Here is a 27,418-nt window from a genome sequence, read left to right on the forward strand (position 1 = left end):
TTATTTATCTGAGTCACTAAACTATTTCCATGCATTCAGTTCACATAAGAACAAGTTCTATGTGCTACTTTTAGCTCAACATTAAATCATCACGTCTCAACAACAGATAAAGATTAATGGATAAAAAAACATTGTTTTGACTTTACTCACTTATCTACTTTCATGCAAACTCTGAACTGATTCGTAAGAGTTAAAAGCATAGAAGCAGTCCTCTAAAAGCCTCCCAGCAATACTTGCTCTTTTTGCACGAAAAATCTGAATGACGCAATATTTTTTTAAACGTTAACACTAACCTTAGATACACCATAGGCCAAATCTGAACCACAATCTCACTTCCGTCTGGAGTTATTTAAGGGTGACTGTTCTTGCATGTAAAATCCAAACTGTTCATGTACAAATTGTGCCATTAGCTGAGCATTAATTTCAGTGCAACTGAAATCTTTTGCAATAGGAATTAACTCATTTGCACAATTTGCCAGAGGGCCAGCTCCAGTCCATCTTGAAAACTTACATAATATACAGTAACACAGCTAAAGACAGATGTTCGAATAGTTATACAAGTGGCCACTAGTCCGGGCTAAACAAAAAACTTTTTACCAAGGTTCCTAGCTCAAATACAAAAAACACCAAGACTGCCACCCTTCCCATCCTCAAAACTGTGGTTCAACGCGTAACCTTTTCATTCACATTTGTTACAGCACTTCCATGCTGTAATGATACTCTTTCAATTTTTATCAAGTGTTCTGAGTCTATCCGAGTATTAATTTCCTACACCATCCACAAACTTCACAATTTTCAAAGCCCTTGGTGCTTTTAATGGCCCTATGTAGTGGCCTGAACCTTACTTAAAACCATCATTTGTGACTTTGCTCTCTCTTCCCTTGCTATTAGTATCAAGTTCCACAGACATGATGTGAACATCGGAACACGGACATCTGGAAACAATTTCTCTGTTATATATTTACCTTGTTGTTCCAAGTTGTGTATCCAGTTACCTTACATAAAGCAGTCACATGCAATCATATCACAACTCCAGAATGAAATTTTCACTCTGCAGCGGAGTGTGCACCGATATGAAACTTCCTGGCAGATTAAAACTGTGTGGCGGACCGGCATAAAGGTCCCGAGTTCGAGTCTCGGTCCGGCACACAGTTTTAATCTGCCAGGAAGTTTCATATCACAACTCAACTTCTATCTTCTTTTCTGTTATCTAAAACCACATTGAACTGCTGTTGTTCTTAGATGCTCCTTGTTGACCATCTCATCTTGAGCAATAAAAGGAAAATATTGTGTGTCTTAACTTGTGACCAACATACTTGAAGAATCGTTCCAAGTACCCACTCGAACTGGCACCATCAAGTTTAAACAATAGGAATATTGCAATGCTGCCAGAACAATTCTAAAAATGCTTAAATACAAGACAACAGGGAACAGAAAGAGAGAAAAAGGACCTGTACTATTTTAATAAATTACCTTTGCTAGCTTGCTCACACCTGGATCTTGTCCATCTGTCAAGGGCTCGATCTGCTGGAAGAAAGAACAATACATTACTAACATCCTAAAGTAGTTACCTAAAATAACATGTTTGGTAAGTTCTCAAAAACTGGATATAGTGACAGTGTACAGAGCAAACATGTATTCAATATAAGATGTGGCTGTTAGGGAGGGATACAAAAAACTGAATATGGCCTCCTAGGAATAACACACTGGACACCATAGCTGGGTCACGTGAAATTACTGAATGTAATGTCCCCGTGTAACTGGATGTCTGATGAGGCTATATTAAATGCTGTAGGTTATAGAGAATTCCCACCTGCATAGTTCAGAGAAATGTTGTGCTTTTGGGTGTTCCCCAAGGTCATTGATGCCATATAAATGCAATCCATAACGCTGAGAAATCTGGGACATGACACAATGGGTTGAAATATAGAAAACAATATGAGCTTTTAAATTAATTATTAAAATTCATATGTCAGTGCCTTAGAGCCAGGCATCAAATATGAAAATTCCTCCAATGAAAAGTGCTCAAACTAGATAATTGCACAGTCAAGTGTCAATACAGCAGAATAAGCCTAACGATGTTAATCAGAAGGCCCACCAAAAAAAAAAAAAATAAATAAATAAATAAATAAAATAAAATAAATAGGAAGCATATTGAAAATGTAACAGAACTACTAAGCAAAGAGTTTATAAAATTAGAAATTCTATTTCCTTGCACTAAATGGTACTGGCAATGTGTTTCAGCAAAATGTTTATTCCAGGACGTGTAAGAAACAAATACCAGTTGGAAACAGGCAATGTCATGGGGAAAGTAAGAGGGACAAACAAGAAACAACAACCCTCAACTGTAAGAGACTACTAGAAAAGATATATGCTGTCTACAACATTAAGTCACATCAGCTGCAATAATCCAAGGTCAAGACTACTGGAAAAATAAGAATCACCAGCCAAGCTGTATTCCAAAATTGACTAAATCAGATTATTCATTGATGAAACAGTTGCACTGTTGTTAACATCAACTGTGCAACAATAACAACAACAACTATAATAAAAAATGTGCAATAATCAATCAAGAAGTCATTATTTTTCTTGGTAATCAGAATGGGTGGTGGTTGTTCTGGTCTTCAGTCGTGAGACTGGTTTGATGCAGCTCTCCACGCTACTCTATCCTGTGCAAGCTTCATCATCTCCCAGTACTTACTGCACCCTACATCCTTCTGAATCTGCTTAGTGTATTCATCTCTTGGTCTCCCTCTACGATTTTTACCCTCCATGCTGCCCTCCAATACTAAATTGGTGATCCCTTGATGCCTCAGAACGTGTCCTACCAACCGATCCCTTCTTCTAGTCAAGTTGTGCCACAAACTCCTCCCCAATTCTATTCAATACCTCCTCATTAGTTATGTGATCTACCCATCTAATCTTCAGCATTCTTCTGTAGCACCACATTTCAAAAGCTTCTATTCTCTTCTTGTCCAAACTGTTTATCGTACATGTTTCACTTCCTTACATGGCTACACTCCATACAAATACTTTCAGATACGACTTCCTGACACTTAACTCTATACTCGATGTTAACAAATTTCTCCTCTTCAGAAACGCTTTCCTTGCCATTGCCAGTCTACATTTTATATCCTCTCTACTTCGACCATCATCAGTTATTTTGCTCCCCAAATAGCAAAACTCCTTTACTACTTTCAGCGTCTCATTTCCTAATCTAATACCCTCAACATCACCCGACTTAATTCGACTACATTCCATTATCCTCGTTTTGCTTTTGTTGATGTTCATCTTATATCCTCCTTTCAAGACACTGTCCATTCCATTCAACTGCTCTTCCAAGTCCTTTGCTGTCTCTGACAGAATTACAATGTCATCGGCAAACCTCAAAGTTTTTATTTCTTCTCCATGGATTTTAATACCTACTCCGAATTTTTCTTTTGTTTCCTTTACTGCTTGCTCAATATACATGGGTATTTGGCATTAAGAGGTTCACAAGAGGCGTCTAGACAAAGAGCAGCAAACAAGCACTTGGTAAAGAAATAATCACTTGGTTTTCAAAGACATTTCTTGGAGTACAGCCGGCCGCTGTGGCCAAGCGGTTCTAGGCACTTCAGTCCGTAACTGTGCTGCTGCTACAGTCACAGGTTATAATCCTGCTTCGGGCATGGATGTGGGTGATGTCCGTAGGTTAGTTAGGTTGAAGTAGTTCCAAGTCATCTTGGAGTTAACTGACACACACACACACACACACACACACACACAAGACCGCATGGGGAAGGGAGAAACAGTGGTTGGTGAGGGCAGTAAATAATCTGGATGGGGAAGGTGTGGAATTGGGTTGATGAGGTTGTGGGGAGGGGGGGGGGGGGAGGTAAAGAAACTGTAAGAAGTGGTACAGACAATGACACAAGATAAAAGAATTGGTGCAGACAATGACACAAGATAAAAGGAAGCAGTTAAAGTGAGCCAGTGGGCAACAGATTAGCAGTGGTTCAGGTTAGGGGCACTGTGAGAATGTGGGATATGCTGCAGAGAGAATTGCCACCCACGCAGTTCAGAGAAACTCATGCTGGAAGACTATCTAAAAGGTATATATAGTGTAGCAGCTATAAACTCATTCGTGTTGTGGCACACAGCATGTTCAGTACCTGGATAGTTAAGGTCTCAGTTGGCCAGCTTGACAGTGGCCACTGATGCAAGTTGACAGTCACCAATAATGCACACACACAATTCTGCACAGTAAATGCAGTTAAGCAGAAGTGTAACATGGTTGCTTTAAATGTCGCCCTGCCTTTTATTGGGTAGGGAATGATTGAGGTAGGAGGCAGTGGGTGGGTGTATGGGGCACGCCTTGCGCACAGGTCATCCAGAAGGGAGTGACAAATTGGATGCAGGGTTGAAACAGGGATGCATAAGGACATTCTGCAGAATTGATGACTGGTGGAACATTACTTTAGGTGATGTAGGAAGTACTTTTGGTAAGATATCCCTCATATTAGGGCATGCTGAGATGTAGTCAAAGCCCTAGTGAAGGATATGGTTGACCTTTTCAAGGCAAGGGTGGTACTGGATGGTCAGAAGAGTGCTGGTCAGTGGCTGGTTAATAAGTTGACTGGTGTGAGAGGAGGAGATGGCACAGGAGATATGTTTATGGATATGATGGATAAAATACTCTCTGAAAATAAATTCTGCAGTAAGTAAAGACTTTTTGACAAGGCATTGGTGACAGCTGCCAAAGTGGAGGTACTATTGGTGGTTGGTGTATTTTATATGAATAGACATTTTTATGAAAACATCTGAGTGACGGAGATTGACATCTACAATGGTGCTCACTGAGTTGAATAGGATAAGTGAAGTGGGTTTGGGAGTAGGTGTCGAGGGTATGGAAGTAAGAACAAATGTTGTCACTGGCCTGAGTCCAGATTATGAAAACGTCACCAATGATTCTGGATCAGACAAAGGTTTTAGCTGTTGTCTGAACATTAAAGATTCCTCCACATGGCCCATAAATTAACACAGGATGATGCCAAGTGAGCACCCATGGCAACACCATGGATTTGTTTGTAGATATGGCCTTCAAAAGTAACACCATGGATTTGTTTGTGGATATGGCCTTCAAAAGTAAAATAATTGTGGGTCAGGATGAGGTGGACAGGAGGATTAGGAAAGAAGAGGTGGGTTTGGTATCAGGATGACTCTGGCAAGTCTGTAATCTCCCATCCAACATCCACAACAATGTTCATTTCTTCCACCACCTTCTTCATAATTCCTGTTCCGTTACCACCACACTCCTTGTTGGTCACTGCGGATGCGACATCCTTCTACACCAACATCTTTGAACTACACAGCTGGGAATTATCTCATCAGCATATCCTTGTGTTCTCGTAATCCCCTTCTCTCCCTCTCCCCCTCCCCCCCCCCCCTCTCTCTCTCTCTCTCACACACACACACACACACACACACACACACACACACACACACACACACACACCACTGCTTTTATGCTCCTGGAATTAACTTTTTCCCATTATTTATGACATTTTTTAATGCTACCGTCAAATTTCCTAGGTCCGCAATGTTAATTTGCACCCGATTTTGCATCAGCATACTTATAATTTTCCCATGATTTATGCTTCATAAAAATATGTTTGTGGAGAAAAAACTGACATAAAATGGTGCTGGAATGATGCTGGCCAAAAGTAGTGTTTACATTATGTGGTTAAGTTTCTAGACACCAGGGCACTCTGCTCTGCAGATTTGGAATGGTAAACATGCACCCATGATCTAGGGGGTAGCATCTTTGATTAATAATCAACAAGTCATCAGTTCCGGGTCTGAAACCCGCCACTGGTTAAATTTTGATTAATAATCAGCACTGGCAGCCGAAGACTTTCGGCATTAGAAGTCGCCCCATTCTGCCAAAGGCCTTGTCAAAGAGGGTGGAGAAACGGACAGAGGTTCAGGGCACTCTCTGTCCTTGGGGTGGGAAACTGCCCCTAAAGGCAGAAGAATCAGCAATGATCAATGACATGAGGATGCAGAAGGCAACAGAAACCACTGCATTACTGACACATAACGTGTATTCACAGGACATGTGGCCCGTAAGTGAAAGAAGTGTCATGATGATCTCTCCATTGCCTAAAGATTCCAGAATAGTCCCCCATTCGGATCTCCAGGAGGGGACTAAAAATGATTCAAATGGCTCTAAGCACTATGTGACTTAACATCTAAGGTTATCAGTCCCTTAGACTTAGAATTACTTAAACCTAACTAGCCTAAGGACATCACACACATCCATGCCCGAGGCAGGATTCAAACCTGTGACCACAGCAGCAGTGCGGTTCCGGGCTAAAGTGTCTAGAACCGCTCGGCCACAGAGGCTGGCCCAGGAGGGGACTGCCAAGTGGGAGGCAACCATGAGGAAAAAATTCAATGACCAACAAAAGGATAACGTTCTACAAGTCGGAGCGTGGAATGTCAGAAGCTTCAATGTGGCAGGGAAGTTAGAAAATTTGAAAAGGGAAATGCAAAGGCTCAATCTAGATGTAGTAGGGGTCAGTAAAGTAAAATGGAAAGAAGACAAGGATTTCTGGTCATATGAGTATAGGGTGGTATCAACAACTGCAGAAAATAGCATAATGGGAGTAGGATTCATTATGAATAAGTAGGTAGGGCTGAGAGTGTGTTACTGTGAACAGTTCAGTGATCGAGTTGTTCTTATCAGAGTCAACAACAAAGCAACACCAACAACAATAGTTCATGCATACACGCCAACATCCCACGCTGAAGATGGGGAGATAGGGAAAGTATATGACACTATTGAAAGGGTAATATAGTACATAAAGGGAGATGAAAATCTAATAGTCATGGGGGCGGGAGTGCAGTTGTAGGGCAAGGAGTAGAAGAAAAGGTTACAGGAGAGTATGGACTTGGGACAACGAGTGAGAGGAAAAAAGACCAATTGAGTTCTGTAATAAATTTCAGCTAATAATAGCGAATACTCTGTTCAAGAATCACATGAGGAGGTGGTATACTTGGAAAAGGCCAGGTGATACGGGAAGATTTCAGTTAGATTACATCATGGTCAGACAGAGATTCCAAAATCAGATGCTGGATTATAAAGCGTACTTAGGAGCAGATATAGACTCAGATCACAATGTAGTAGTGATGAAGAGAAGGTCGAAGTTTAAGAGATTAATCAGAAAGAATCAATACGCACAGAAGTGGGATACGGAAGTACTAAGAAATGGCATGATACAATTGAAGTTCTCTAAGGCAATAGCAAACAAATCAGTAGGCAGTAAAGTTGAAGATGAATGGACATCTCTAAAAAGGGCGATAACAACAGAAGTTGGAAAGAAAAACACAGGTACAAAGAAAGTAACTGTGAAGAAACCATGGGTAATAGAAGAAGTGCTTCAGTATATCGATGAAAGAAGGAAGTACAAAAATGTTCAGAGAAATTCTGGAATACAGAAATACAAGTCGTTGAGGAATGGAATAAATAGGAAGTGCAGAGGGCTAAGACGAAAGGGCTGAATGAAAAACTTGAAGAAATCAAAAAAGGAATTATTGTCAAAGGGACTGACTCTAGGAAAATCACGACAACCTTCGGTGAAATTAAAAGCAAGAGTGGTAACATGAAAGAGTATGATGGGAATTCTGCTGTTATGCAGAGGAGAGAGCGGATAGGTGGAAAGAGTACACTGAAGGCCTCTATGAGGGGGAAGCTTTGTCGAACTTGATGGAAAAAGAAACAGGGGTCGATTTGGAAGAGAGGGGTATCCAGTACTAGAATTAGAATTTACGAGAGCTTTGGAGGCCTTAAGATCAAATAAGATAGAAGAGATAGATAACATCCATTAGAATTTCTAACATCGTTGGGGAAAGTGGCAGCAAGCCAACTATTCAAGTTAGTGTGTAGAATGTATGAGTCTGGTGACATATCATCTGACTTTTGGAAAACTGTCATCCACATAATTTCTAAGACTGCAAGAGCTGATAAGTGCGAGAATTATTGCACAATCAGCTTAACAGCTCATGCATCCAAGTTACTGACAAGAATAATACACAGAAGAATGGAAAAGAAAATTGAGGATGTGTTAGGTGATGATCAGTTTGGCTTTTTGAAAGGTAAAGTCACCAGAGGCAATTCTGACCTTTTTGGTCGATAATGGATGCAAGGCTGAAGAAAAATCAAGACTACTTCATAGGATTTGTCGATCTGGAAAAGGCATTCGACAATGTAAAATGACGCAAGGTGTTCGAAATTCTGAGAAAAATAGAGGCAAGCTATAGGGAGAGACAATAATATACAATATGTACAAGAGCCACGAGGGAATAATAAGAGTGGATGACCAAGAACGGAGTGCTCAGACTAAAAAGGGTGTAAGACAGGGATGTAGTCTTTCGCCCCTACTGTTCAATCTGTACACTGAAGGAGCAATGATGGAAACAAAAGAAAGGTCCAGGAAGGGAAATAAAATTCAAGATAAAAGGATATGAATGGTACAATTCGTTGGTGACACTGCTATCCTCAGTGAAAGTGAAGAAGAATTACATGATCTGCAGAATGGAATGAACAGTCTAATGTGTGCAGAATATGGATTGAGAGTAAACTGAATAAAGACGAAAGTGATGAGAAGTGATAGAAATGTGAACAGTGGGAAACTTAACATTAGGATTGATGCTTACGAAATAGATGAAGTTACGGAATTCTACTACCTAGGCAGCAAAATAACCAGTGATTGACGGAGCAAGGACGACATCAAAACAGACTAGCACTCGTAAAAAAGACATTCCTGTCCAAGAGAATGTCTATTAGTGTCAAAAATAGGCCTTAATTTTAGAAAGAAATTTCGGAGAATGTATGTTTGGAGCACTGCATTGTATGGCAGTGAAACATGGACTGTGAGGAAAACAACTGAAGAGAATCGAAGCAATTGAAATGTGGTGCTAGAGACCAATGTTGAAAATTAGGTGGACTGCTAAGGTACGGAATGAGGAGGTTCTGCGCAGAGTCAGAGAGGGAAAGAATATGTGGAAAAAACAGGCAAGAAGAAGGGACATAATGATAGGACATCTGTGAAGACATCAGGGAATTACTTCCATGGTACTAGAAAGCAAAAACTCTAGAGGAAGACAGAGATTGGAATACATCCAGCAAATAATTGAGGACGTGGGTTGCAGCAAGTGCTACTCTGGGATGAAGAGGTTGGCACAGGAGAGGACTTGAGGTGGCTCACATCAAACCAGTCAGAAGACTGATGACAAAAAACATGTAGAAGTTGGAACAATTAGTGCCGTATCTCCTGCCACTGCCAAGCTCTATTCAGTGTGGTGGCTGATGGGAGTAACTAGCACCCCATTTACATGGTACTCCCAAAACCAGATTTTGTAAACCGATTTCCCACTACTGCTTCTGGGTGGTCAAGGTTTGTTCGAATTAAGATATCATGACCAATCACAACCATTTCCAAACTGTCTCTACTGCGCATGCATAATTTCAGGATTGTTGTGATCGTCGTTACACCTTAGTCAAATGATATTTAGCACGTTTCATTGTTTGGCCACTTGTTGCACTAGTTGAAACCATCACTAACTTTGCTTTGCTCAAATGTTTTTGATTTAAACACAGTGCCAAATACTTATTTTATTATGCTGGGCAAAACGTGTTTCGAGAATTTATTCTCATTGTCAGGTGCAGTATTTATGCATGTATTTTTTGTGATGTTACGCAAACAAAGAATGTAAGTGATAGTTTGCGTGTGTGTTGGGTTTATCCATATAACTGAGGAAGCACAATACCCGATAACCTCAAAAACACAAATACAGTGAAAAATATGCAGAAAAACACAGATGCAAACCCCTACACAAAATACTTACATAAATATTTGTACATGTCAACAAGAAAAAATTCTTGAAACACATCGAGCTAAGCATGAAAAAATACGTAACTGGTGCAGTGTTTCATTATTTAAATAATAAATGACAACTGAAGGCTTGCCAAAAACATCAATTACGACATATGAAATTGAGTCAAATGTTTCAACTTGCCAGACAATTATCAGTTCCCATTACATCAGTGGCTTTTCTTAGAAAACAAACCTTAATTAAATAACAAACAAGCCCCTGAAAAGTATGAGGGTTGTAACTTAAATAGTGGCAACTATTTATTCACAACCGATACAAAAGAGTTACATATTTGCACCTGTTACAGTCCTTCAAAGTAGTCACCAGCGCTGTGTAGAACCCACTGCCAGCAATGTGGAAGGCTTAGTATACCGTTAGCAGAGCCTGGTCTGTTGATGGTGCGAATGGAGCGATCTACTGCCTGTCAAATCTCTGGAACAGTTTTGAAGCGAATGCCACGACGTGGTTCCTTCATCTTCAGAATCAAATTCACAAGGGCTTAAGTCCAGGGAGTATCGTGGATGGTACAGTACTGCCCAGTCCCATCGACCAAACAGAGCACCCAGAGCTTGCTGTGTCTGCACCTGCAAATTGTCGTGCAAAATGATGGGTGGGTTGTGCAGAAAGTGTCGCCACTACTTTCACAAAGCTGGTCGCAGGTGATGCTCCAAAAGCGAACACTAATACTGTGCATTGACGGTCTGCCGTGGAGGAACGTAATGCGTTAGGATAACACCATCACAGTCGTACACAATAATCACCAATACTTCGGACCGCTCCATTTGCACCATCAACAGAAAAGGGTCTGCTAACAGTATACTACACCTTCCACATCGCTGGTAACAGGTTCTACACAATGCCGGTGACTGCTTTGAAGGACAGTAACAGGTGAAAACATGTAACTTTTGTATCAGTGGTGAATAAATATTAACCCTATTTAAGTTCCAACCCTCGTACTTTGATCCCTATTATGTACATATACATAAAGTGAGAAAACGCAAGTGAGTATCCTATATGTAACTTTTACAGCTTACAACGTTATTTCCCACATTTTACGTAACTTTTTTTGAAGTCAATTGAACTGTGTAAACACAGTGTTTCACTGTATATCTTATATGGTCTAACTCCTACGAGCTACTACTGTATTGTTGTGCAGTTGGAGTGTCACCTGTCATTCCCTCTCCTGCCTCACACTACCCTGTTGCCCCCCTCCTTGCCTCTTGTCTGGCCCCCTACTCCCCTCTATCCATCAGAGAGAGAGAGAGAGAGAGAGAGAGAGAGAGAGAGAGTAGAGTAGATTAGATTTACTTTCATTCCAATTGATCCGTAGTGAGGAGGTCCTCCAGGATGTAGAACATGTCAGAAAAACAACAATACATGACAAATATTTACAACTCAAACAGGTAATGTACCATTTCACAGGTCCCAAGTGAAATGATCGTCGTTTTTTAATGAACACTATATGAAAGAATCATTTTACAAATACTAATGCACTGAATTTAAAATAAAAAAAGTTATTTTATTTATTTATAAGGTAATAAACGTGTAATACAACTACTATAATGCTTATTTACAATGAACACTTTACTGCACTGAAATGATGTAGAAGTTAGATTGTACACACACACACACACACACACACACACACACACACACACACAGTAGTGCCCCCAGAATTTTACGAAAGTCTGGAGACACTTGTGTTCCAGCCGTTTCGAACACACGTTATTTTAAAGCAGGGCATAAGGATGAGCATGGGATACTGCACCCATTTATTGTTTGTGCAGGCGAAACTGGAAGGGAGATAATTCGTCGGTGCTGGCAAGTGTTCAGCGCGACCTGCCAAGAATAATCAAATACGGCCCGGAAGCTCCGTGACCGGCTGCAAAGAGTAATGTAGCTTTTTATTGTTGAAAAACAAATCGAGTGACTCGAGATAGTGACTGTTTATTAGACGTTGAGCTGCTGGTGAGAGCACGTGGACTGGACGTGGATAGTCAGCCACGATAAAAGCTTGTGTACTGATTGTGTTCAAAAATGTGTAATTAACTGATTCTGGGTGCCTGGTAATGTGTGGGCTTATGTCATACAGTTTAGTTGTTTTTTTGGTACAAAGTGGAAATAAATATGTTCTGGTGCATTGAATGATATTCCAAGAGTAGTGTATTTTTTAAATAAGAAGAGAGAGCGAGTGAGTGAAAATTTCCCCTTCCTAGCAGTGAAATCTTCGGAGAAGCATCCGGTGCTAGCAGAAGACATCGGCGCTGCAAGAAAACAGAACCAGCATTTACAGTATATTGATAATTTTTACTTATGGACCGTCTGACAGCAATTGAATAAAACACAATTTTAGTGCCATAAGCGTTTCGCCTTTATTTTCTGCTTGTTTGAATGCAATGTTTTGGTTTCTGTTGCCGACTGTCAAATCTTTCATTGCATTCAAACAAGCGTTCAGTTCATAGTGCTGTGGAATGTGGGGAAAAAAACCGCAAATTGGCATTCATAAGAAGAAGAACAACACCAAAAATGCAACAGGAGCGTAATATGTAAGAAATTGTCCGCGCAACCTGCCACTGATGATGCCTTGCAGAAAATAAAGGCGAAACGCTTATGGCACTAAAATTGTGTTTTATTCAGTTGCTGTCAGACAGTCCATAAGTAAAATTATCATTATACCATAATATTACATGCAACTGAGGAAGACAGGACTACAAAAGTTGAAGAACCAGCATTCTTCAACATGTCAGTCCACGAAAACACTTAACATTACACCAGGCCACAGAAAAACACACACACACACGTATTTACAATGTACACACTGCTGCACTGAAATTGTGCAGAAGTTATATTGTACTTATGTACATACACACACAAATCAGTTGGTTCTACTGAAAAATTTATCAATGGAGTAGAAGGAGTTGACCACCAATAAATCCTTTAGGCTTCTCTTAAACTGAATTTCATTGGTTGTTAAGCTTTTTATGGCTGCTGGCAAGTTACTGAAAATGTGTATTCCTGAATAATGCACACCTTTGTACAAGACTACCGTATTTACTCGAATCTAAGCCGCACTTTTTTTCCGGTTTTTGTAATCCAAAAAACCGCCTGTGGCTTACAAGGGAACCTCCCCATCGCACCCCCCTCAGATTTAGTTATAAGTTGGCACAGTGGATAGGCCTTGATAAACTGAACACAGATCAATTGAGAAAACAGGAAGAAGTTGTGTGGAACTGTGAAAAAATAAGCAAAATATACAAACTGAGTAGTCCATGGGCCACATAGACAACATAATGGACGATCTGAGCACAGGAGCGGCGGCGTCCCGTGGTAGCGTGAGCTGCTGCGGAACGAGAGGTCCTTGGTTCAAGTCTTCCCTCAAGTGAAAATTTTACTTTCTTTATTTTTGCATAGTTATTAACTGTCCGTTCGTTCATTGATGTCTCTGTTCACTGTAATAAGTTTAGTGTCTGTGTTTTGCGACTGCATCGCAAAACCGTGTGATTAGTTGACGAAAGGACGTGCCTCTCCAATGGGAACCGAAAACATTTGATCCCAAGGTCATACGTCAACCGATTCCTCCACAGGAAAACACATCTGATATATTCTATACGACACTGGTGACGGCATGTACATCACATGACAGGAATATGTTGTCGACCCACCTTTGTACACTTGGCGAATGGGTAAAAAGATTCTTCTACCTTGCCCGATTTAGGTTTTCTTGTGGATGTGATAATCACTCCCAAAAAAGTGATGAAAACATAGGAGTTTGTCACATAAACTGAAAATAAAAAATTAAACTTTTCACTCGATGGAAGATTTGAACCAAGGACCTTTCGTTCCGCAGCTGCTCACGTTACCACGAGACCACGGCGCTCCTGCGATCCCAATATCCTTGATATTGCCTATCTTCCCATGAACTACTCAGTTTGTATATTTTGCTTATTTTTTCACAGTTCCACACAACTTCTTCCTGTTTTCTCAATTGATCTGTGTTCAGTTTTTCAAAGCCTATCCACTGTGCCAACTTATAACTAAATCTGAGGGGGGTGCGATGGGGAGGTTCCCTTGTTAGAATCGAGTGCAAAGCAAGCGGAAATTCTGAAAAAGTTGGTGGGTGCCGCCACAACTTACTTCTGCCGTCGAATATATGTAGCGTTACACAGGCATGCTTTGTAGGCACAAAGATAAATACTGGCGCCAAAACCTCTGTGCCAGGAAAAAAAAAAAAGTGGAAGACGAGCTATTTTCTCCACCCCGAGTTTCGACCACTGCATTTTCATTTTCATACATTATCCAACGAAGTAAATACAAATTCCATATTGTTCATCTTCAAATGTAGCAGCATTTCAATGTACTACGAAAATCCAACTGGCAAGACTGTTTGGGATGTTTGCCAATATGGCCAACTCTACGTTCTGAATTTTTTCCTACCTGTGAGAAGAGATGGTTGCTAATAGGAACTTTTATAAATTGTGAATCACATGCAATATTCGCATCACCATAATAATAATACACATATAAACATTTTACCATGTACTGTTTCATGTTTGCTGCTATCTCATTTAAATCCTGTCTGCCTAATAAACTACGAAACTAGAGTGAGACAACAGCAAACGCGGAAGAATATACATATCATGTCATGTTTATATTCTTATTATTCTTATGCTTAATAGTGATACAGTCAGAAATGAAGCACGGCAATTGACTAGATTTTTAAATCTAAGATGACTCTAATTTCTGGATAGAATGTAATGTACTAAAGAGGCGGCTGCAAAGATTTTCAAACGGAGGAAAATTTTCGCTAAACTCTCGTTCAGAACATCATCTATCATACGCAGTCTATTATTTGGTTCTTGTTGATCATTATCAAAGAAAGCTGCAGTGTAAGTAACAACAAATAGCAGTTTCTTGCCATTGTTTCACTAACGAGAAGATTCCTCTCTCTTTTTTTAATTGTAAGTGGCGGTAGCGCGCACAAAAGCAAGCCATGCCGCGAGCAGTGACAGGCCGTAAACACACACTATCAGAATGCGACAAACAATGCATGACACAGTACAGTAATGCATTTTCAGCTTAGGGTGACGTAAACACCTATAACAAAGAAAACTGCACTTATTAGATCAAAGAAAAATAAGCAATCAATTCAAACCAGGCGACGTGGAAAAGGAAGGGTACCCGTATAAATACGGACGGAGCGCCTGACGCATAGCAATGGCTACCTGGTAAAGCTTAACTGCTAAGCTTACGACTCGAACCAAACTACTGTAGCTGTATCATCATTCATTCGACCTAAATTGTGTCTCATATTACAATGGACCAACTTTGTTTCGATTTGGAGATGCGGCCTATAATTTTTCTCTCCCCTTGAATTTCAAGTCTCAAATTTCAGGTGCGGCTTAGATTCGGGAAAATTTTTTTTTCCTTGATTTCGAGTCTCATTTTTCAAGTGCAGCTTAGATTCGAGTGCGGCTTAGATTCAAGTAAATATGGTAAGTGACTTTAAATCCTTGTGAAGATTATTCTTATTTCTAGTATTGATTCCATGAATTGAGCTGTTGGTTTAAAAAAGTGATATATTTTTAATGACAAATTTCATTAAAGAATAAATATATTGGGAAGCAGTAGTTAGTATCCCTAGTTCCGTAAACAGGCTTCTGCAGAATGTTCTTGAGTTCACACCACATATAACTCTTACTGCACGTTTTTGTGCCCGGGAAACTTTAGCTTAGCTTGATGAATTACCCCAAAAAATAATCCCATATGACATTATGGAATGAAAGTAAGCATAGTATGCCAGCTGTTTCTTTTTTATATCCCTTATGTCTGACAGAATTTGCATTGCAAATAGAGATTTGTTAAGACGCTTTAGCAGTTCTGTGGTGTGCTTTTCCCAGTTGAATTTATTATCAAGCTGTAATCCCAAGAATTTAACACTGTCCACTTTTTCTATATGCTTGTCATCGTATGTTAGCCATATACTCGTGGGACACCCCTTACAAGTTCTGAACTGCATGTAGTGTTTTTTTTTTTTTTTTTTTTTTTTTTGTTTTTTTTTCCCTCCTCCAATGTTTGGTGAGAAAGAATTGGCTAGGAACCAGTGATTAATGTCCATGAATATTTTATTAGCTGATCTTTCTAAGACTACACTTGATTTGCTATTTATTGCAATATTTGTATCATCGGCAAACAAAACGAACTTGGCATCTGGTAATGTTACTGATGAAAGGTCATTGATATAGACAAGAAAAGGTAAGGGCCCTAAAATGGAACCTTGTGGGACCCCACATGCAATTAGTTCCCAGTTGGATGATGCCTGATAGCTTAATACATGTCTCTTTCCTAATAACACTCTTTGTTTCCTGCCAGAGATATAAGAGTTGAACCATTTTGGAGCATTTCCTGTTACATCATAATATTCTAATTTACTTAAAAGGATATCGTGATTTACAAAGTCAAATGCCTTTGACAGATCAAAAAATATAAACCAGTTGCCTGCAATTTTTTATCTAATGAATTAAGCACATTTTCACTGTAAGTTTAGATAGCCCTCTCAATATCAGAACCCTTTAGAAATCCGAATGTGACTTAGACACTATGTTATTTGAGATAAGATGGTCATAAGGTCGATTGTACATTACTTTTTCTAAAATTTTTGAGAATACTGGCAAAAGTGAAATTGGACGGAAATTTGATGATATTTCTTTATCTCCCTTCTTAAACAGTGGCTTAACTTATCATTTTTTAACCATTCAACAACTATTCCACTGATAAACGACTGGTTACAAAGATAGCTTAATATGTTACTTAACTCATAATCACATTATTTAATTAACTTCGTTGATATTTCATCATACCCACTGTTTTTTATTTTAAAGATTTTGTGATGGACATTATTTCTGCTGGGGTAGTGAGGGTCAAATTCATATTATGGAAGTTACTTGAAATGTCTGGTCTGAGGTATTCCATAACAGCATCTACAGAACCTGACAACCCCAATCTTTTCAGTAACAGTAATAAAATGTTTGTTAAAAAGTTCTGCAACACTATACACATCTGTCACCAAAGTATCATTTCCTCTTAATGCTGTTTGTCCCTCTTCGTGTCTGGTTCTACCGGTCTCCTCCTTCACTATATCCCATATTGTCTTTATTTTGTTATCTGATATGACTATCTCTTCCTTGTAACAGTGAGTGTGTGTGTGTGTGTGTGTGTGTGTGTGTGTGTGTGTGTGTGTCCGTGTCCAAACCATGCCTCCATCCTTGCTACCCTCCCTGTTTACCTTTCCCTGTTGCTTCATAACCTGGGTTGTGAGTAACTGAATCCACTTTCCCTTCTTCCCTTTTTCCCCCCTCTCCTCCCTGACAAAGGAACAAAGTTCCGAAAGCTAGGAACGTAAATTTTCTGTTCTGTTTTGTGTATCTATCAGCTCTACTGAGCTGAGGTAAGTACTGGCCAGCCCCTCTATCTCTTTGTTAGTATTTGTTTCACATCTTTATATGAGATTTTCCATTAATCATTTAGACAATGTGTAAAGTATGTTGATAAGAGCTCTGCCCATGAAAGTCAAGAGTACTGGTTTATGTTCAGGTGTAGCACTAATTTTTAGTATCTTGGAAAGTTTCATAACACTATACAATATGCCTAGTGAAAGATTCATTCTGGACTTGCATTATTATGAATTTTAGATCCTCACATTACTTCATGAGCAACGCAGCAGGTAATTATGCGAGTTCATATTTTACATTTACTTCTGTTCAATTTGTGGCTAGTGCAAGAAAGAAACTCTTGTCATTACCACACTCTGCAACCCCAAGAGTCGCTTATTCTACCATCATAATCACTAAGATGTTTGTTGGAGGAAGTAACATGAACTTTCTTGCAATGTGTGCCCTTGGAATTTTTGAGGCTTGTACAATGCCCAATTGGACATCATGGTCTATTTATCGATGTTCTCTGTGCAGAAACAAAACTGCAACAAACTGCACAGCTCTTTCTGAACTCTTCCACTAATCCAATTGATAAGGATCCAAGACTAGCAGACAGTAGCCTTGAACTAGATAAACAAGTGACTCTTACACATGTAAATTAAATCTCTTTACCCGTCTGAAGTCACAACTGGGCACTCATGGACACTTAACAGTTGGAACTGATTCCAGAGACTGATAAATGATTATGTATTTTTACAATATCAGGTCTCTTCATCTATTTATGCATATTTCATTACATTTATTTTTGTCTGATGTCGGAGGTCAGTATTTGCATTAAGAATTGATGATCTGCGAAGCTCGCACCCAATTCCCATCCTCATTTTTCACATAACCTTTAGTCTACTTCTCGAATTAACTGCATGGGATTACTGCTCATAAACAACAAGACTTGGTTGGTTGGTTGGTTGGTTGGTTGGTTTGTGGGATTAAAGGGACCAGACTGCAACGGTCATCGGTCCCTTGTTCCAAAACTTAAAAAACACCCACACCGAGGAAAATACGGAAAATAGAGACAACAGACGAGACAGGAGAAGAAAAACGCAGACAAAGAACAGACAAAACAAATTAAAAGCACACAGAGTAGGACAGAAACAACAAGACTGAACATTTTTGTGTGTATTTTTGTTTAAATAAATATGTAGCAAGAGTTTAATGTGTGCCTGACTTGCACTATATGGAATATTTTTATTTTCAAGCCAAGCAGTAATATCAGGTCTCCTGGAATTCAACTGGCTTTAGAACCATGTCCAACAAAATTTCTTCAGGGGATAGCTTAATGACAGTGATGATATTCATTTCTGAATAGTATATTTAATCACCCTAAAATTAAATACAGGATGGTTATAATTAAATTTTCTCTACCTGAGAGGGCCAGGCCTCCATGAAAAAGAAGTGATCGCAGGACAATGAAACTTTGTGGAAACATTTGTAAGGACATGTGGAAGAACAATTATGAATAAACTATTAAAAGAAACGAATTTTCATTTCTACTTGACAGGGTAACATTTGATAATTGAATACCATATTTATGTTCCAGGTTACAAATGCTACTCAATGTGATGACCTGCATTCACGATGATCAGGAACAGCAAAAGAGATACCATTTAACAACTGTTCACTGCATGATGACTTACCAAATTTAATTTAGAAAACTAACTAGTATTTTTATATGTCTGTTTAATGGTCTGCATATTTTTCATATTTGATAGTAAAGGCCTAATACAATATGACAAGATTTATTCGTGGAGCTTCCGTAGTATTTATAACCGAGCTTCAGGATAAGTAATTCCAAAATTGCCAAGAAGGAACTGTGAATACTGCTACAAATCCTTAAGCTCACAATAAATCTCAATATATTCTGTAGCGTAACATGGGATTCTTCAGAATAATGTATTCCACCCTTATCCTCTTCGGTCAACAAAAGAGGTTCGTGAGAGCTGAAAACATAGTTTAAGTAGTTGGTAAGAGTAACACAACTCACTCTGCACATTCTCGTTTTATATCTGTGCAGATAAAGGGTAAGTTATGTCATCTCTGGACATCGGCAAGGCACGGCAGTGAATAAACCTCTCAATGTCCTGTAGTGGAGAGCTTGTTCTTTGGACACCATGGCTTGCCGGTGCCTTGAAGGTCACGGAACAAAGAGATGTGCTCAACAATGTAAATGAGCAGAAACAAGTGAACTATCTTTTTAAGAACCGTTACTTACTCACTTTCAATCACTGATGTCATAGTAAGACATATGTCTGTTTTAAGTAGTTTATTATGTCTGTTTTAAGTAGTTTATTATGAGCTATGAGGTCTGCTCACCCATCATGGTAACAGCAGCTAGGTATCAACACCCGTGGGCATAAAATACAGAAGAATTACCACTAAATTTTTACATCATTTTGTCGCTTTGACAGATTACAGTCCTCTTCCAGCACCAACACATTGCAACAAACTGAAGATGTCTGAGAGAATGGTCATGTAGCACCGCATAGCAAGACAACACAGGTACTTAACTTTGATAACGACGACCAGAAACTGCTGAAGGCGTAAACTGACATGCACTTATTCTTGAATACAAGTAGAATTATGTGCTTACCACTTTTGTCAAGGCTGGAAGAGGCTGAGCTGCTTCAGCGCGGTCCCTAAAATAAAAAAGCAACCAATGTAATGTGGCTACTAATACTGTGTTACGTGACAAGTAGTTCTTACATTTACTTACCAAGCTTTCTTCTGCTGAGCAGTTAGTGGGACCCGCGCAACAATTAACGATGTGTTTTTTGGTATAAGAGCACTTTCATCCACATAAACTGCAACAGATATAAAAAAATAAATGAAATTACACGAAAACATAAAAATTAATTACAATAAACAGATGAAAATCATGTCCTAAATGCAACAAATATATATAAAAAGACTAGACATTTATATATGCTGAGGTAGTATAGTTCAAACACCAATGTCTGATAATAAAGCTAGAATTTCAATATTCTTTTAACCATACTGTAACTGCAAAAAGAATTTTTCATACTGACACATGGACAGCATATAAAATGGGAAACTTTTCACAACATAAAATTTTATACTTATGATAGTGTGTTGTCTGTCCCCCCCCCCCTTTCTCCCTCTCTCTCTCTCTCTCTCTCTCTCTCTCTCTCTCTCTCTCACACACACACACACACACACACACACACACACACACACAAAGTGAAATTTGTATCTTGGAAACAGGACTAAAAATTTAGTGTTTACTACCCTAGTCTTTTAAATAAAAGTTCCCTTTTACCCTCCTGAACCTATGGTAATGGAAGAATTTCTTCTTCGTTACCTCGAATCATTGAACATTATGCTCACTGTGCCATTTGTCTTATCACAATTCTAACAACTTTAAGGGCAAGTGGAACACCTTTTATTTTTTATCGTTGTGCCCCCATAGTAAAGAAATTATACGAAATTTCACACTTTCATAACCACTACAATGAAAATATCATCATTTACCAGTAGAATAAAAGATGCAAAAGTTTTTGTCATTTACCATCCCTTTCCATATGACCTGCCAAGAAAAATCAGAGTGGTGCAATACTACGGTTCAGAAATAATTTCCCTTTCAAATCAGCCTTTCACCCTTCCCAAGTTTTATCAAAGGCAAACATATATATGTAAAAACAAATATATTTTGTGAAAGGGATAAAATGGATGTTTCTGAGATTTACAAATAACAAATATTTTAGATCTTTGCAGGATTAGTTTAATGACATCCTAGTGCTGTGTTGCATTTCAAATTAAAGCACAGTTTAAGGGATTTAAATAACACTAGCTTGAATTCTATAGCTTCAATAGTTTTGGAGTTACACTCCAATTTCATTCCTCAAAACATTTGGAAAACTGGACAATTTTTCAAATTTTGAAGCTCACACACACAATACTGGCATGGTCAAAAGCTATTAGAATTTGAATCATTTCTTAACTACACGGATGTCATTAAACATTTTTTTAAAAATTCTGAGAATACGAGGCATAAAGTTCTAAAAACTGGCTGCTTTAATATGGACTGACCCAGGGATGACAGACTTCACGATTAGGAGGCAAGGAGAGAAAAGACCTGTTTAGATAACTGTATGCAATGAAACTTCTCGACTGATTGAAACTTTATGCCAAACCAGGACTTGGGACCATCACCTTTCAGGAGCAATGCCCCTACTCATTGAGTTATCCTGGTATAGCACATGACCTGCCTTCACAGGTTAAATTCTACCAGTAATCACTCACTGTAAAGCTCAGTCGGTAAAAGTGATGTACACAAAGGTAGAGATCAAGGTTAGAGTCCCCGCACCTATAAAGAGTTTTAATCAAGAAGTTTCACAGCACACACTCGACTGCAGAATGAATGATTCATTTTGGAAACTGCAGTCCATCATCATCAATTTTGCCTCCTGCTGGATGTTGAGAACTTTTCTTTTCCTTCATTATGTTCATACATCTGGTTTGTGTATTATTTTGGGACGTAAATCCATGATTTACAACCTTTTCTGTAAAGTTATTAGCTTGTGTCATATGCCAGCTGCCAGTGTGAAAGTATTGTTACATGTTTTTAAAAGAACTAACACGGCACAATAATACCAGTTCAAAATATTTGTGCTTGCAATCTTATCTATATACTGAATATCTCAGCTAAATATGTAACTAGTATACTCCGTAGAAATAGAAGTGTGTATGAAACTTCCTGGCAGATTAAAACTGTGTGCCGGACCGAGACTCGAACTCGGGAGCTTTGCCTTTCGCGGGCAAGTGCTCTACGAAGCAGATGCCCGCGAAAGGCAAAGGTCCCGAGTTCGAGTCTCGGTCCAGCACACAGTTTTAATCTGCCAGGAAGTTTCATATCAGAGCACACTCTGCTGCAGAGTGTAAATCTCATTCTGGAAACATCCCCCAGGCTGTGGCTAAGCCATGTCTCTGCTATATCCTTTCTTTCAGGAGTGCTAGTTCTGCAGGGTTCGCAGGAGAGCTTCTGTAAAGTTTGGAAGGTAGGAGACGAGATACTGACAGAAGTAAAGCTGTGAGGACAGGGCGTGAGTTGTGCTTGGGTAGCTCTGTTGGTAGAGCACTTGCCCGTGAAAGGCAAAGGTCCCGAGTTCAAGTCTCGGTCCGGCACACAGTTTTAATCTGCCAGTAAGTTTCATATCAGCGCACACTCCGCTGCAGAGTGAAAATCTCATTCTGGAGAAGTGTGTATGTTCATCAGAACTATACAATTTCTTCTTGCTGCACATTACATGTACCATAAATGTCCAAGATCAAAAAAATATTACTATAGAGTAGGATTAAGGTTTTTGGTTTTTTAAGAAGGATTGCCCAACATCACCACTGCTGAAGCCCAAGCTATCCGTGATCTGAAGGCTGACCAATCCATCGCCATTCTTCTGGCGGACAAGGGTTCCACGACCGTGGTACTTGATCGTCGGGAGTATGTGGCTGAGGGACTGCATCAGCTTTCAGACAACACCACATACAAAGTTTGCCAAGGTAATCCCATTCCTGATGTCCAGGCGGAGCTTCAAGGAATCCTCAGAACCTTAGGCCCCTACAAAACCTTTCACCTGACTCCATCAACTTCCTGACCCCACCGACACCCCGCACCCCTACCTTCTACCTTCTTCCTAAAATTCACAAACCCAATCACCCCGGCCGCCCCATTGTAGCTGGTTACAAGCCCCCACAGAACGTATATCTGCCTACGTAGATCAACACCTTCAACCCATTACATGCAGTCTCCCATCCTTCATCAAAGACACCAACCACTTTCTCGAACGCCTGGAATCCTTACCCAATCTGTTACCCCCGGAAACCATCCTTGTAACCATTGATGCCACTTCCTTATACACAAATATTCCGCACGTCCAGGGCCTCGCTGCGATGGAGCACTTCCTTTCACGCCGATCACCTGCCACCCTACCTAAAACCTCTTTCCTCATCACCTTAGCAAGCTTCATCCTGACCCACAACTTCTTCACTTTTGAAGGCCAGACATACCAACAATTAAAGGGAACAGCCATGGGTACCAGGATGGCCCCCTCGTACGCCAACCTATTCATGGGTCGCTTAGAGGAAGCCTTCTTGGCCACCCAGGCCTGCAAACCCAAAGTTTGGTACAGATTTATTGATGACATCTTCATGATCTGGACTCACAGTGAAGAAGAACTCCAGAATTTCCTCTCCAACCTCAACTCCTTTGGTTCCATCAGATTCACCTGGTCCTACTCCAAATCCCATGCCACTTTCCTTGACATTGACCTCCATCTGTCCAATGGCCAGCTTCACACGTCCGTCCACATCAAACCCACCAAGAACCAACAGTACCTCCATTATAACAGCTGCCACCCATTCCACATCAAACGGTCCCTTCCCTACAGCTTAGGTCTTCGTGGCAAACGAATCTGCTCCAGTCCGGAATCCCTCAACCATTACACCAACAACCTGAAAACAGTTTTCGCATCCCGCAACTACCCTCCCGACCTGGTACAGAAGCAAATAACCAGAGCCACTTCCTCATCCCCTCAAACCCAGAACCTCCCACAGAAGAACCACAAAAGTGCCCCACTTGTGACAGGATACTTTCCGGGACTGGATCAGACTCTGAATGTGGCTCTCCAGCAGGGATACGACTTCCTCAAATCCTGCCCTGAAATGAGATCCATCCTTCATGAAATCCTCCCCACTCCACCAAGAGTGTCTTTCCGCCGTCCACCTAACCTTCGTAACCTCTTAGTTCATCCCTATGAAATCCCCAAACCACCTTCCCTACCCTCTGGCTCCTACCCTCGTAACCGCCCCCGGTGTAAAACCTGTCCCATGCACCCTCCCACCACCACCTACTCCAGTCCTGTAACCCGGAAGGTGTACACGATCAAAGGCAGAGCCACGTGTGAAAGCACCCACGTGATTTACCAACTGACCTGCCTACACTGTGAAGCTTTCTATGTGGGAATGACCAGCAACAAACTGTCCATTTGCATGAATGGACACAGGCAGACAGTGTTTGTTGGTAATGAGGATCACCCTGTAGCTAAACATGCCTTGGTACCCGGCCAGCCCATCTTGGCACAGTGTTACACCGTCTGGGTTATCTGGATACTTCCCACTAACACCAACCTGTCAGAACTCTGGAGATGGGAACTTGCCCTTCAGTATAGCCTCTCCTCTCGTTATCCGTCAGGCCTCAACCTCCGCTAATTTCAAGTTGCCGCTGCTCATACCTCACCTGTCTTTCAACAACATATTTGCCTCTGTACATCTGCCTCGACTGACATCTCTGCCCAAACTCTCTGCCTTTACAAATGTCTGCTTGTGTCTGTGTATGTGTGTGTGTGTGTGTGTGTGTGTGTGTGTGTGTGTGTGTGTGTGTGCGCGCGTGTGCGTGTGCGAGTGTATACCTGTCCTTTTTTCCCCCTAAGGTAAGTCTTTCCGCTCCCGGGATTGGAATGACTCCTTACCCTCTCCCTTAAAACCCACATCCTTTCGTCTTTCCCTCTCCTTCCCTCTTTCCTGATGAAGCAACCGTTGGTATGTTTGTGTGTCTATCGACCTGCCAGCACTTTCGTTCCCTCTATTATATATAGGGAAACATTCCACGTGGGAAAAATATATCTAGAAACAAAGATGATGTGACTTACCAAATGAAAGCGCTGGCATGTTGATAGACACACAAACATACACACAAAATTCAAGCTTTCGCAACCAACGATTGCTTCATCAGGAAAGAGGGAAGGAGATGGAAAGACGAAAGGATGTGGGTTTTAAGGGAGAGGGTAAGGAGTCATTCCAATCCCGGGAGCAGAAAGACTTACCTTTTGGGGGGGGGGACAGGTATAAATCGCACACGCACGTGCGCGTACACACACACACACACACACACACACACACACACACACACACACATATCCATCTGCATATACACGGACACAAGCAGACATATGTAAAGGCAAAGAGTTTGGGCAGAGACGTCAGTCGAGGCGGAAGTACAGAGGCAAAGATGTTATTGAATGACAGGTGAGGTATGAACGGCGGCAACTTGAAATTAGCGGAGGTTGAGGCCTGGTGGGTAATGGGAAGAGAGGACATATTGAAGGGCAAGTTCCCATCTCCGGAGTTCTGATAGGTTGGTGTCAGTGGGAAGTATCCACATAACCTGGACGGTGTAACACTGTGCCAAGATGTGTTGGCCGTGCACCAAGGCATGTTTAGCCACCGGGTGATCCTCATTACCATCCAGGTTATCTGGATACTTCCCACTGACACCAACCTATCAGAACTCCGGAGATGGGAACTTGCCCTTCAATATATCCTCTCTTCCCGTTACCCACCAGGCCTCAACCACCGCTAATTTCAAGTTGCCGCCGCTCATACCTCACCTGTCATTCAATAACACCTTTGCCTCTGTACTTCTGCCTCGACTGACATCTCTGCCCAAACTCTTTGCCTTTACATATGTCTGCCTGTGTCTGTATATGTGCAGATGGATGTGTGTGTGTGTGTGTGTGTGTGTGTGTGTGTGTGTGAGAGAGAGAGAGAGAGAGAGAGAGAGAGAGAGAGAGAGAAGAATAGGGCACTCTGTGGGACTCATGGGCTTCGGACTTGGTCAGGTGATTGGGGGTCATTTGTGTCATACGTCTGCACAAGATATTTACGCATTCCTAAACATCTCTAGGTCCACAGGGTTTGACGTGGTAGTGAAGTGGAAACGTGAAAGGACACATACAGCACAAAAGCGCACAGGCCAACCTTGTCTGTTGACTGACAGAGACCGCCTACAGTTGAAGATGGTTGTAGGGTATAATAGACAGACATCTATCCAGACCACCACATAGGAATTCCTAACTGCATCAGGATCCACTGCAAGTACTATGACAGTTAGGCGGGAGGCGAGAAAATTTGGATTTAATGGTTGCTCATAAGACACACATCATGCCGGTAAATGACAAACGATGCCTCGTTTGATGTAAGGAGCATAAACATTGGACAACTGAACAGTGGAAAAATGTTGTGCAGAGTGATGAATCACAGTACACAATATGGCGATCTGATGGCAGAGTGTGGGTATGGTGAATGCCCGATAAACGTCATCTGCCAGTGCATGTAGTGCAAACAGTAAAATTCAGAGGCAGTGATGTTAGAGTGTGGTCAAGTTTTTCAAGGAGGGGGCGTGCAGCCCTTGTTGTTTCGCGTGGCACTATCACAACATAGGCCTGCATTGATGTTTTAAGCACCTTCTTGCTTCCCACTGTCAAAGAGCAATTCAGGGATGGCGATTGCATCTTTCAAGACAATCAAGCACCTTTTTATAATGCACGGCCCGTGGCGGAGCGGTTACACAACAATAACTTCCCTGTAATGGACTGGCCTGCACAGAGTCCTGACCTGAATCCTACACAACAACTTTGGGATGTTTTGGAACGCCAACTTTGTGCAGGCCTCACCGACCAACATTGACACCTCTCCTCAGTGCAGCACTCCTTGGAGAATGGGCTGCCATTCCCCACGAAACCTTCCAGCACCTGATTGAACATATGCCTGCAAGAGTGGAAGCTGTCATCAAGGCTAAGGGTGGGCCAACACTAGATTGAATTCCAGCATTACCAATGGAGGGCGCCCCGAACTTTTAAGTTATTTTCAGCCAGGTGTCCAGATGCTTTTGATCACATAGTGTATGTTCCATAGATCACCTGAACAATTCTTTTATTAAAAGGATGTGGAATGACCTAGTTACAGGACATGTATACATGATTAGTGTTTGTATTAATGAACACACTTTTCAAATCCTGCTCCTGCAACTATACTTAAAAGCAAGTTCTCTCTCTCTCTCTCCAGGTTACTAGTTTTTAGATAGAAATTCATCCCTCAACTTGAAGGATTTGTCCAGGAGAAATGATTTTAGGTTATATTTAACATTTTCTTTGTTACTTGTCAGACATTTTATGGTACTGGACAAATGACCAAAAATTTTCATTACTGCTTACCAAATTCCTTTC

At 40.7% G+C, this 27,418-nt stretch overlaps 1 protein-coding gene across 4 annotated transcripts in view; it reads right to left on the reverse strand.

Moving 5' to 3' along the window:
* Positions 1–27,418, reverse strand: part of LOC126235680 (E3 ubiquitin-protein ligase RBBP6) — a 400,367-nt gene that overhangs the window by 297,442 nt on the left and 75,507 nt on the right. For 3 of the 4 annotated variants that reach the window (XM_049944411.1, XM_049944413.1, XM_049944410.1), the window contains exons 3-5: positions 20,116–20,203; positions 19,993–20,038; positions 1,474–1,527 (exon numbers count right to left, since the gene is read on the reverse strand). In XM_049944411.1, the coding sequence (XP_049800368.1) occupies positions 1,474–1,527; positions 19,993–20,038; positions 20,116–20,203 (188 nt within the window). The remainder of the gene's footprint in view (positions 1–1,473; positions 1,528–19,992; positions 20,039–20,115; positions 20,204–27,418) is intronic. The other variant, XM_049944412.1, reaches the window with a different exon arrangement.

The sequence above is a fragment of the Schistocerca nitens genome, chromosome 2 (genome assembly GCF_023898315.1).
Source record: "Schistocerca nitens isolate TAMUIC-IGC-003100 chromosome 2, iqSchNite1.1, whole genome shotgun sequence".
NCBI lineage: Eukaryota > Metazoa > Arthropoda > Insecta > Orthoptera > Acrididae > Schistocerca > Schistocerca nitens.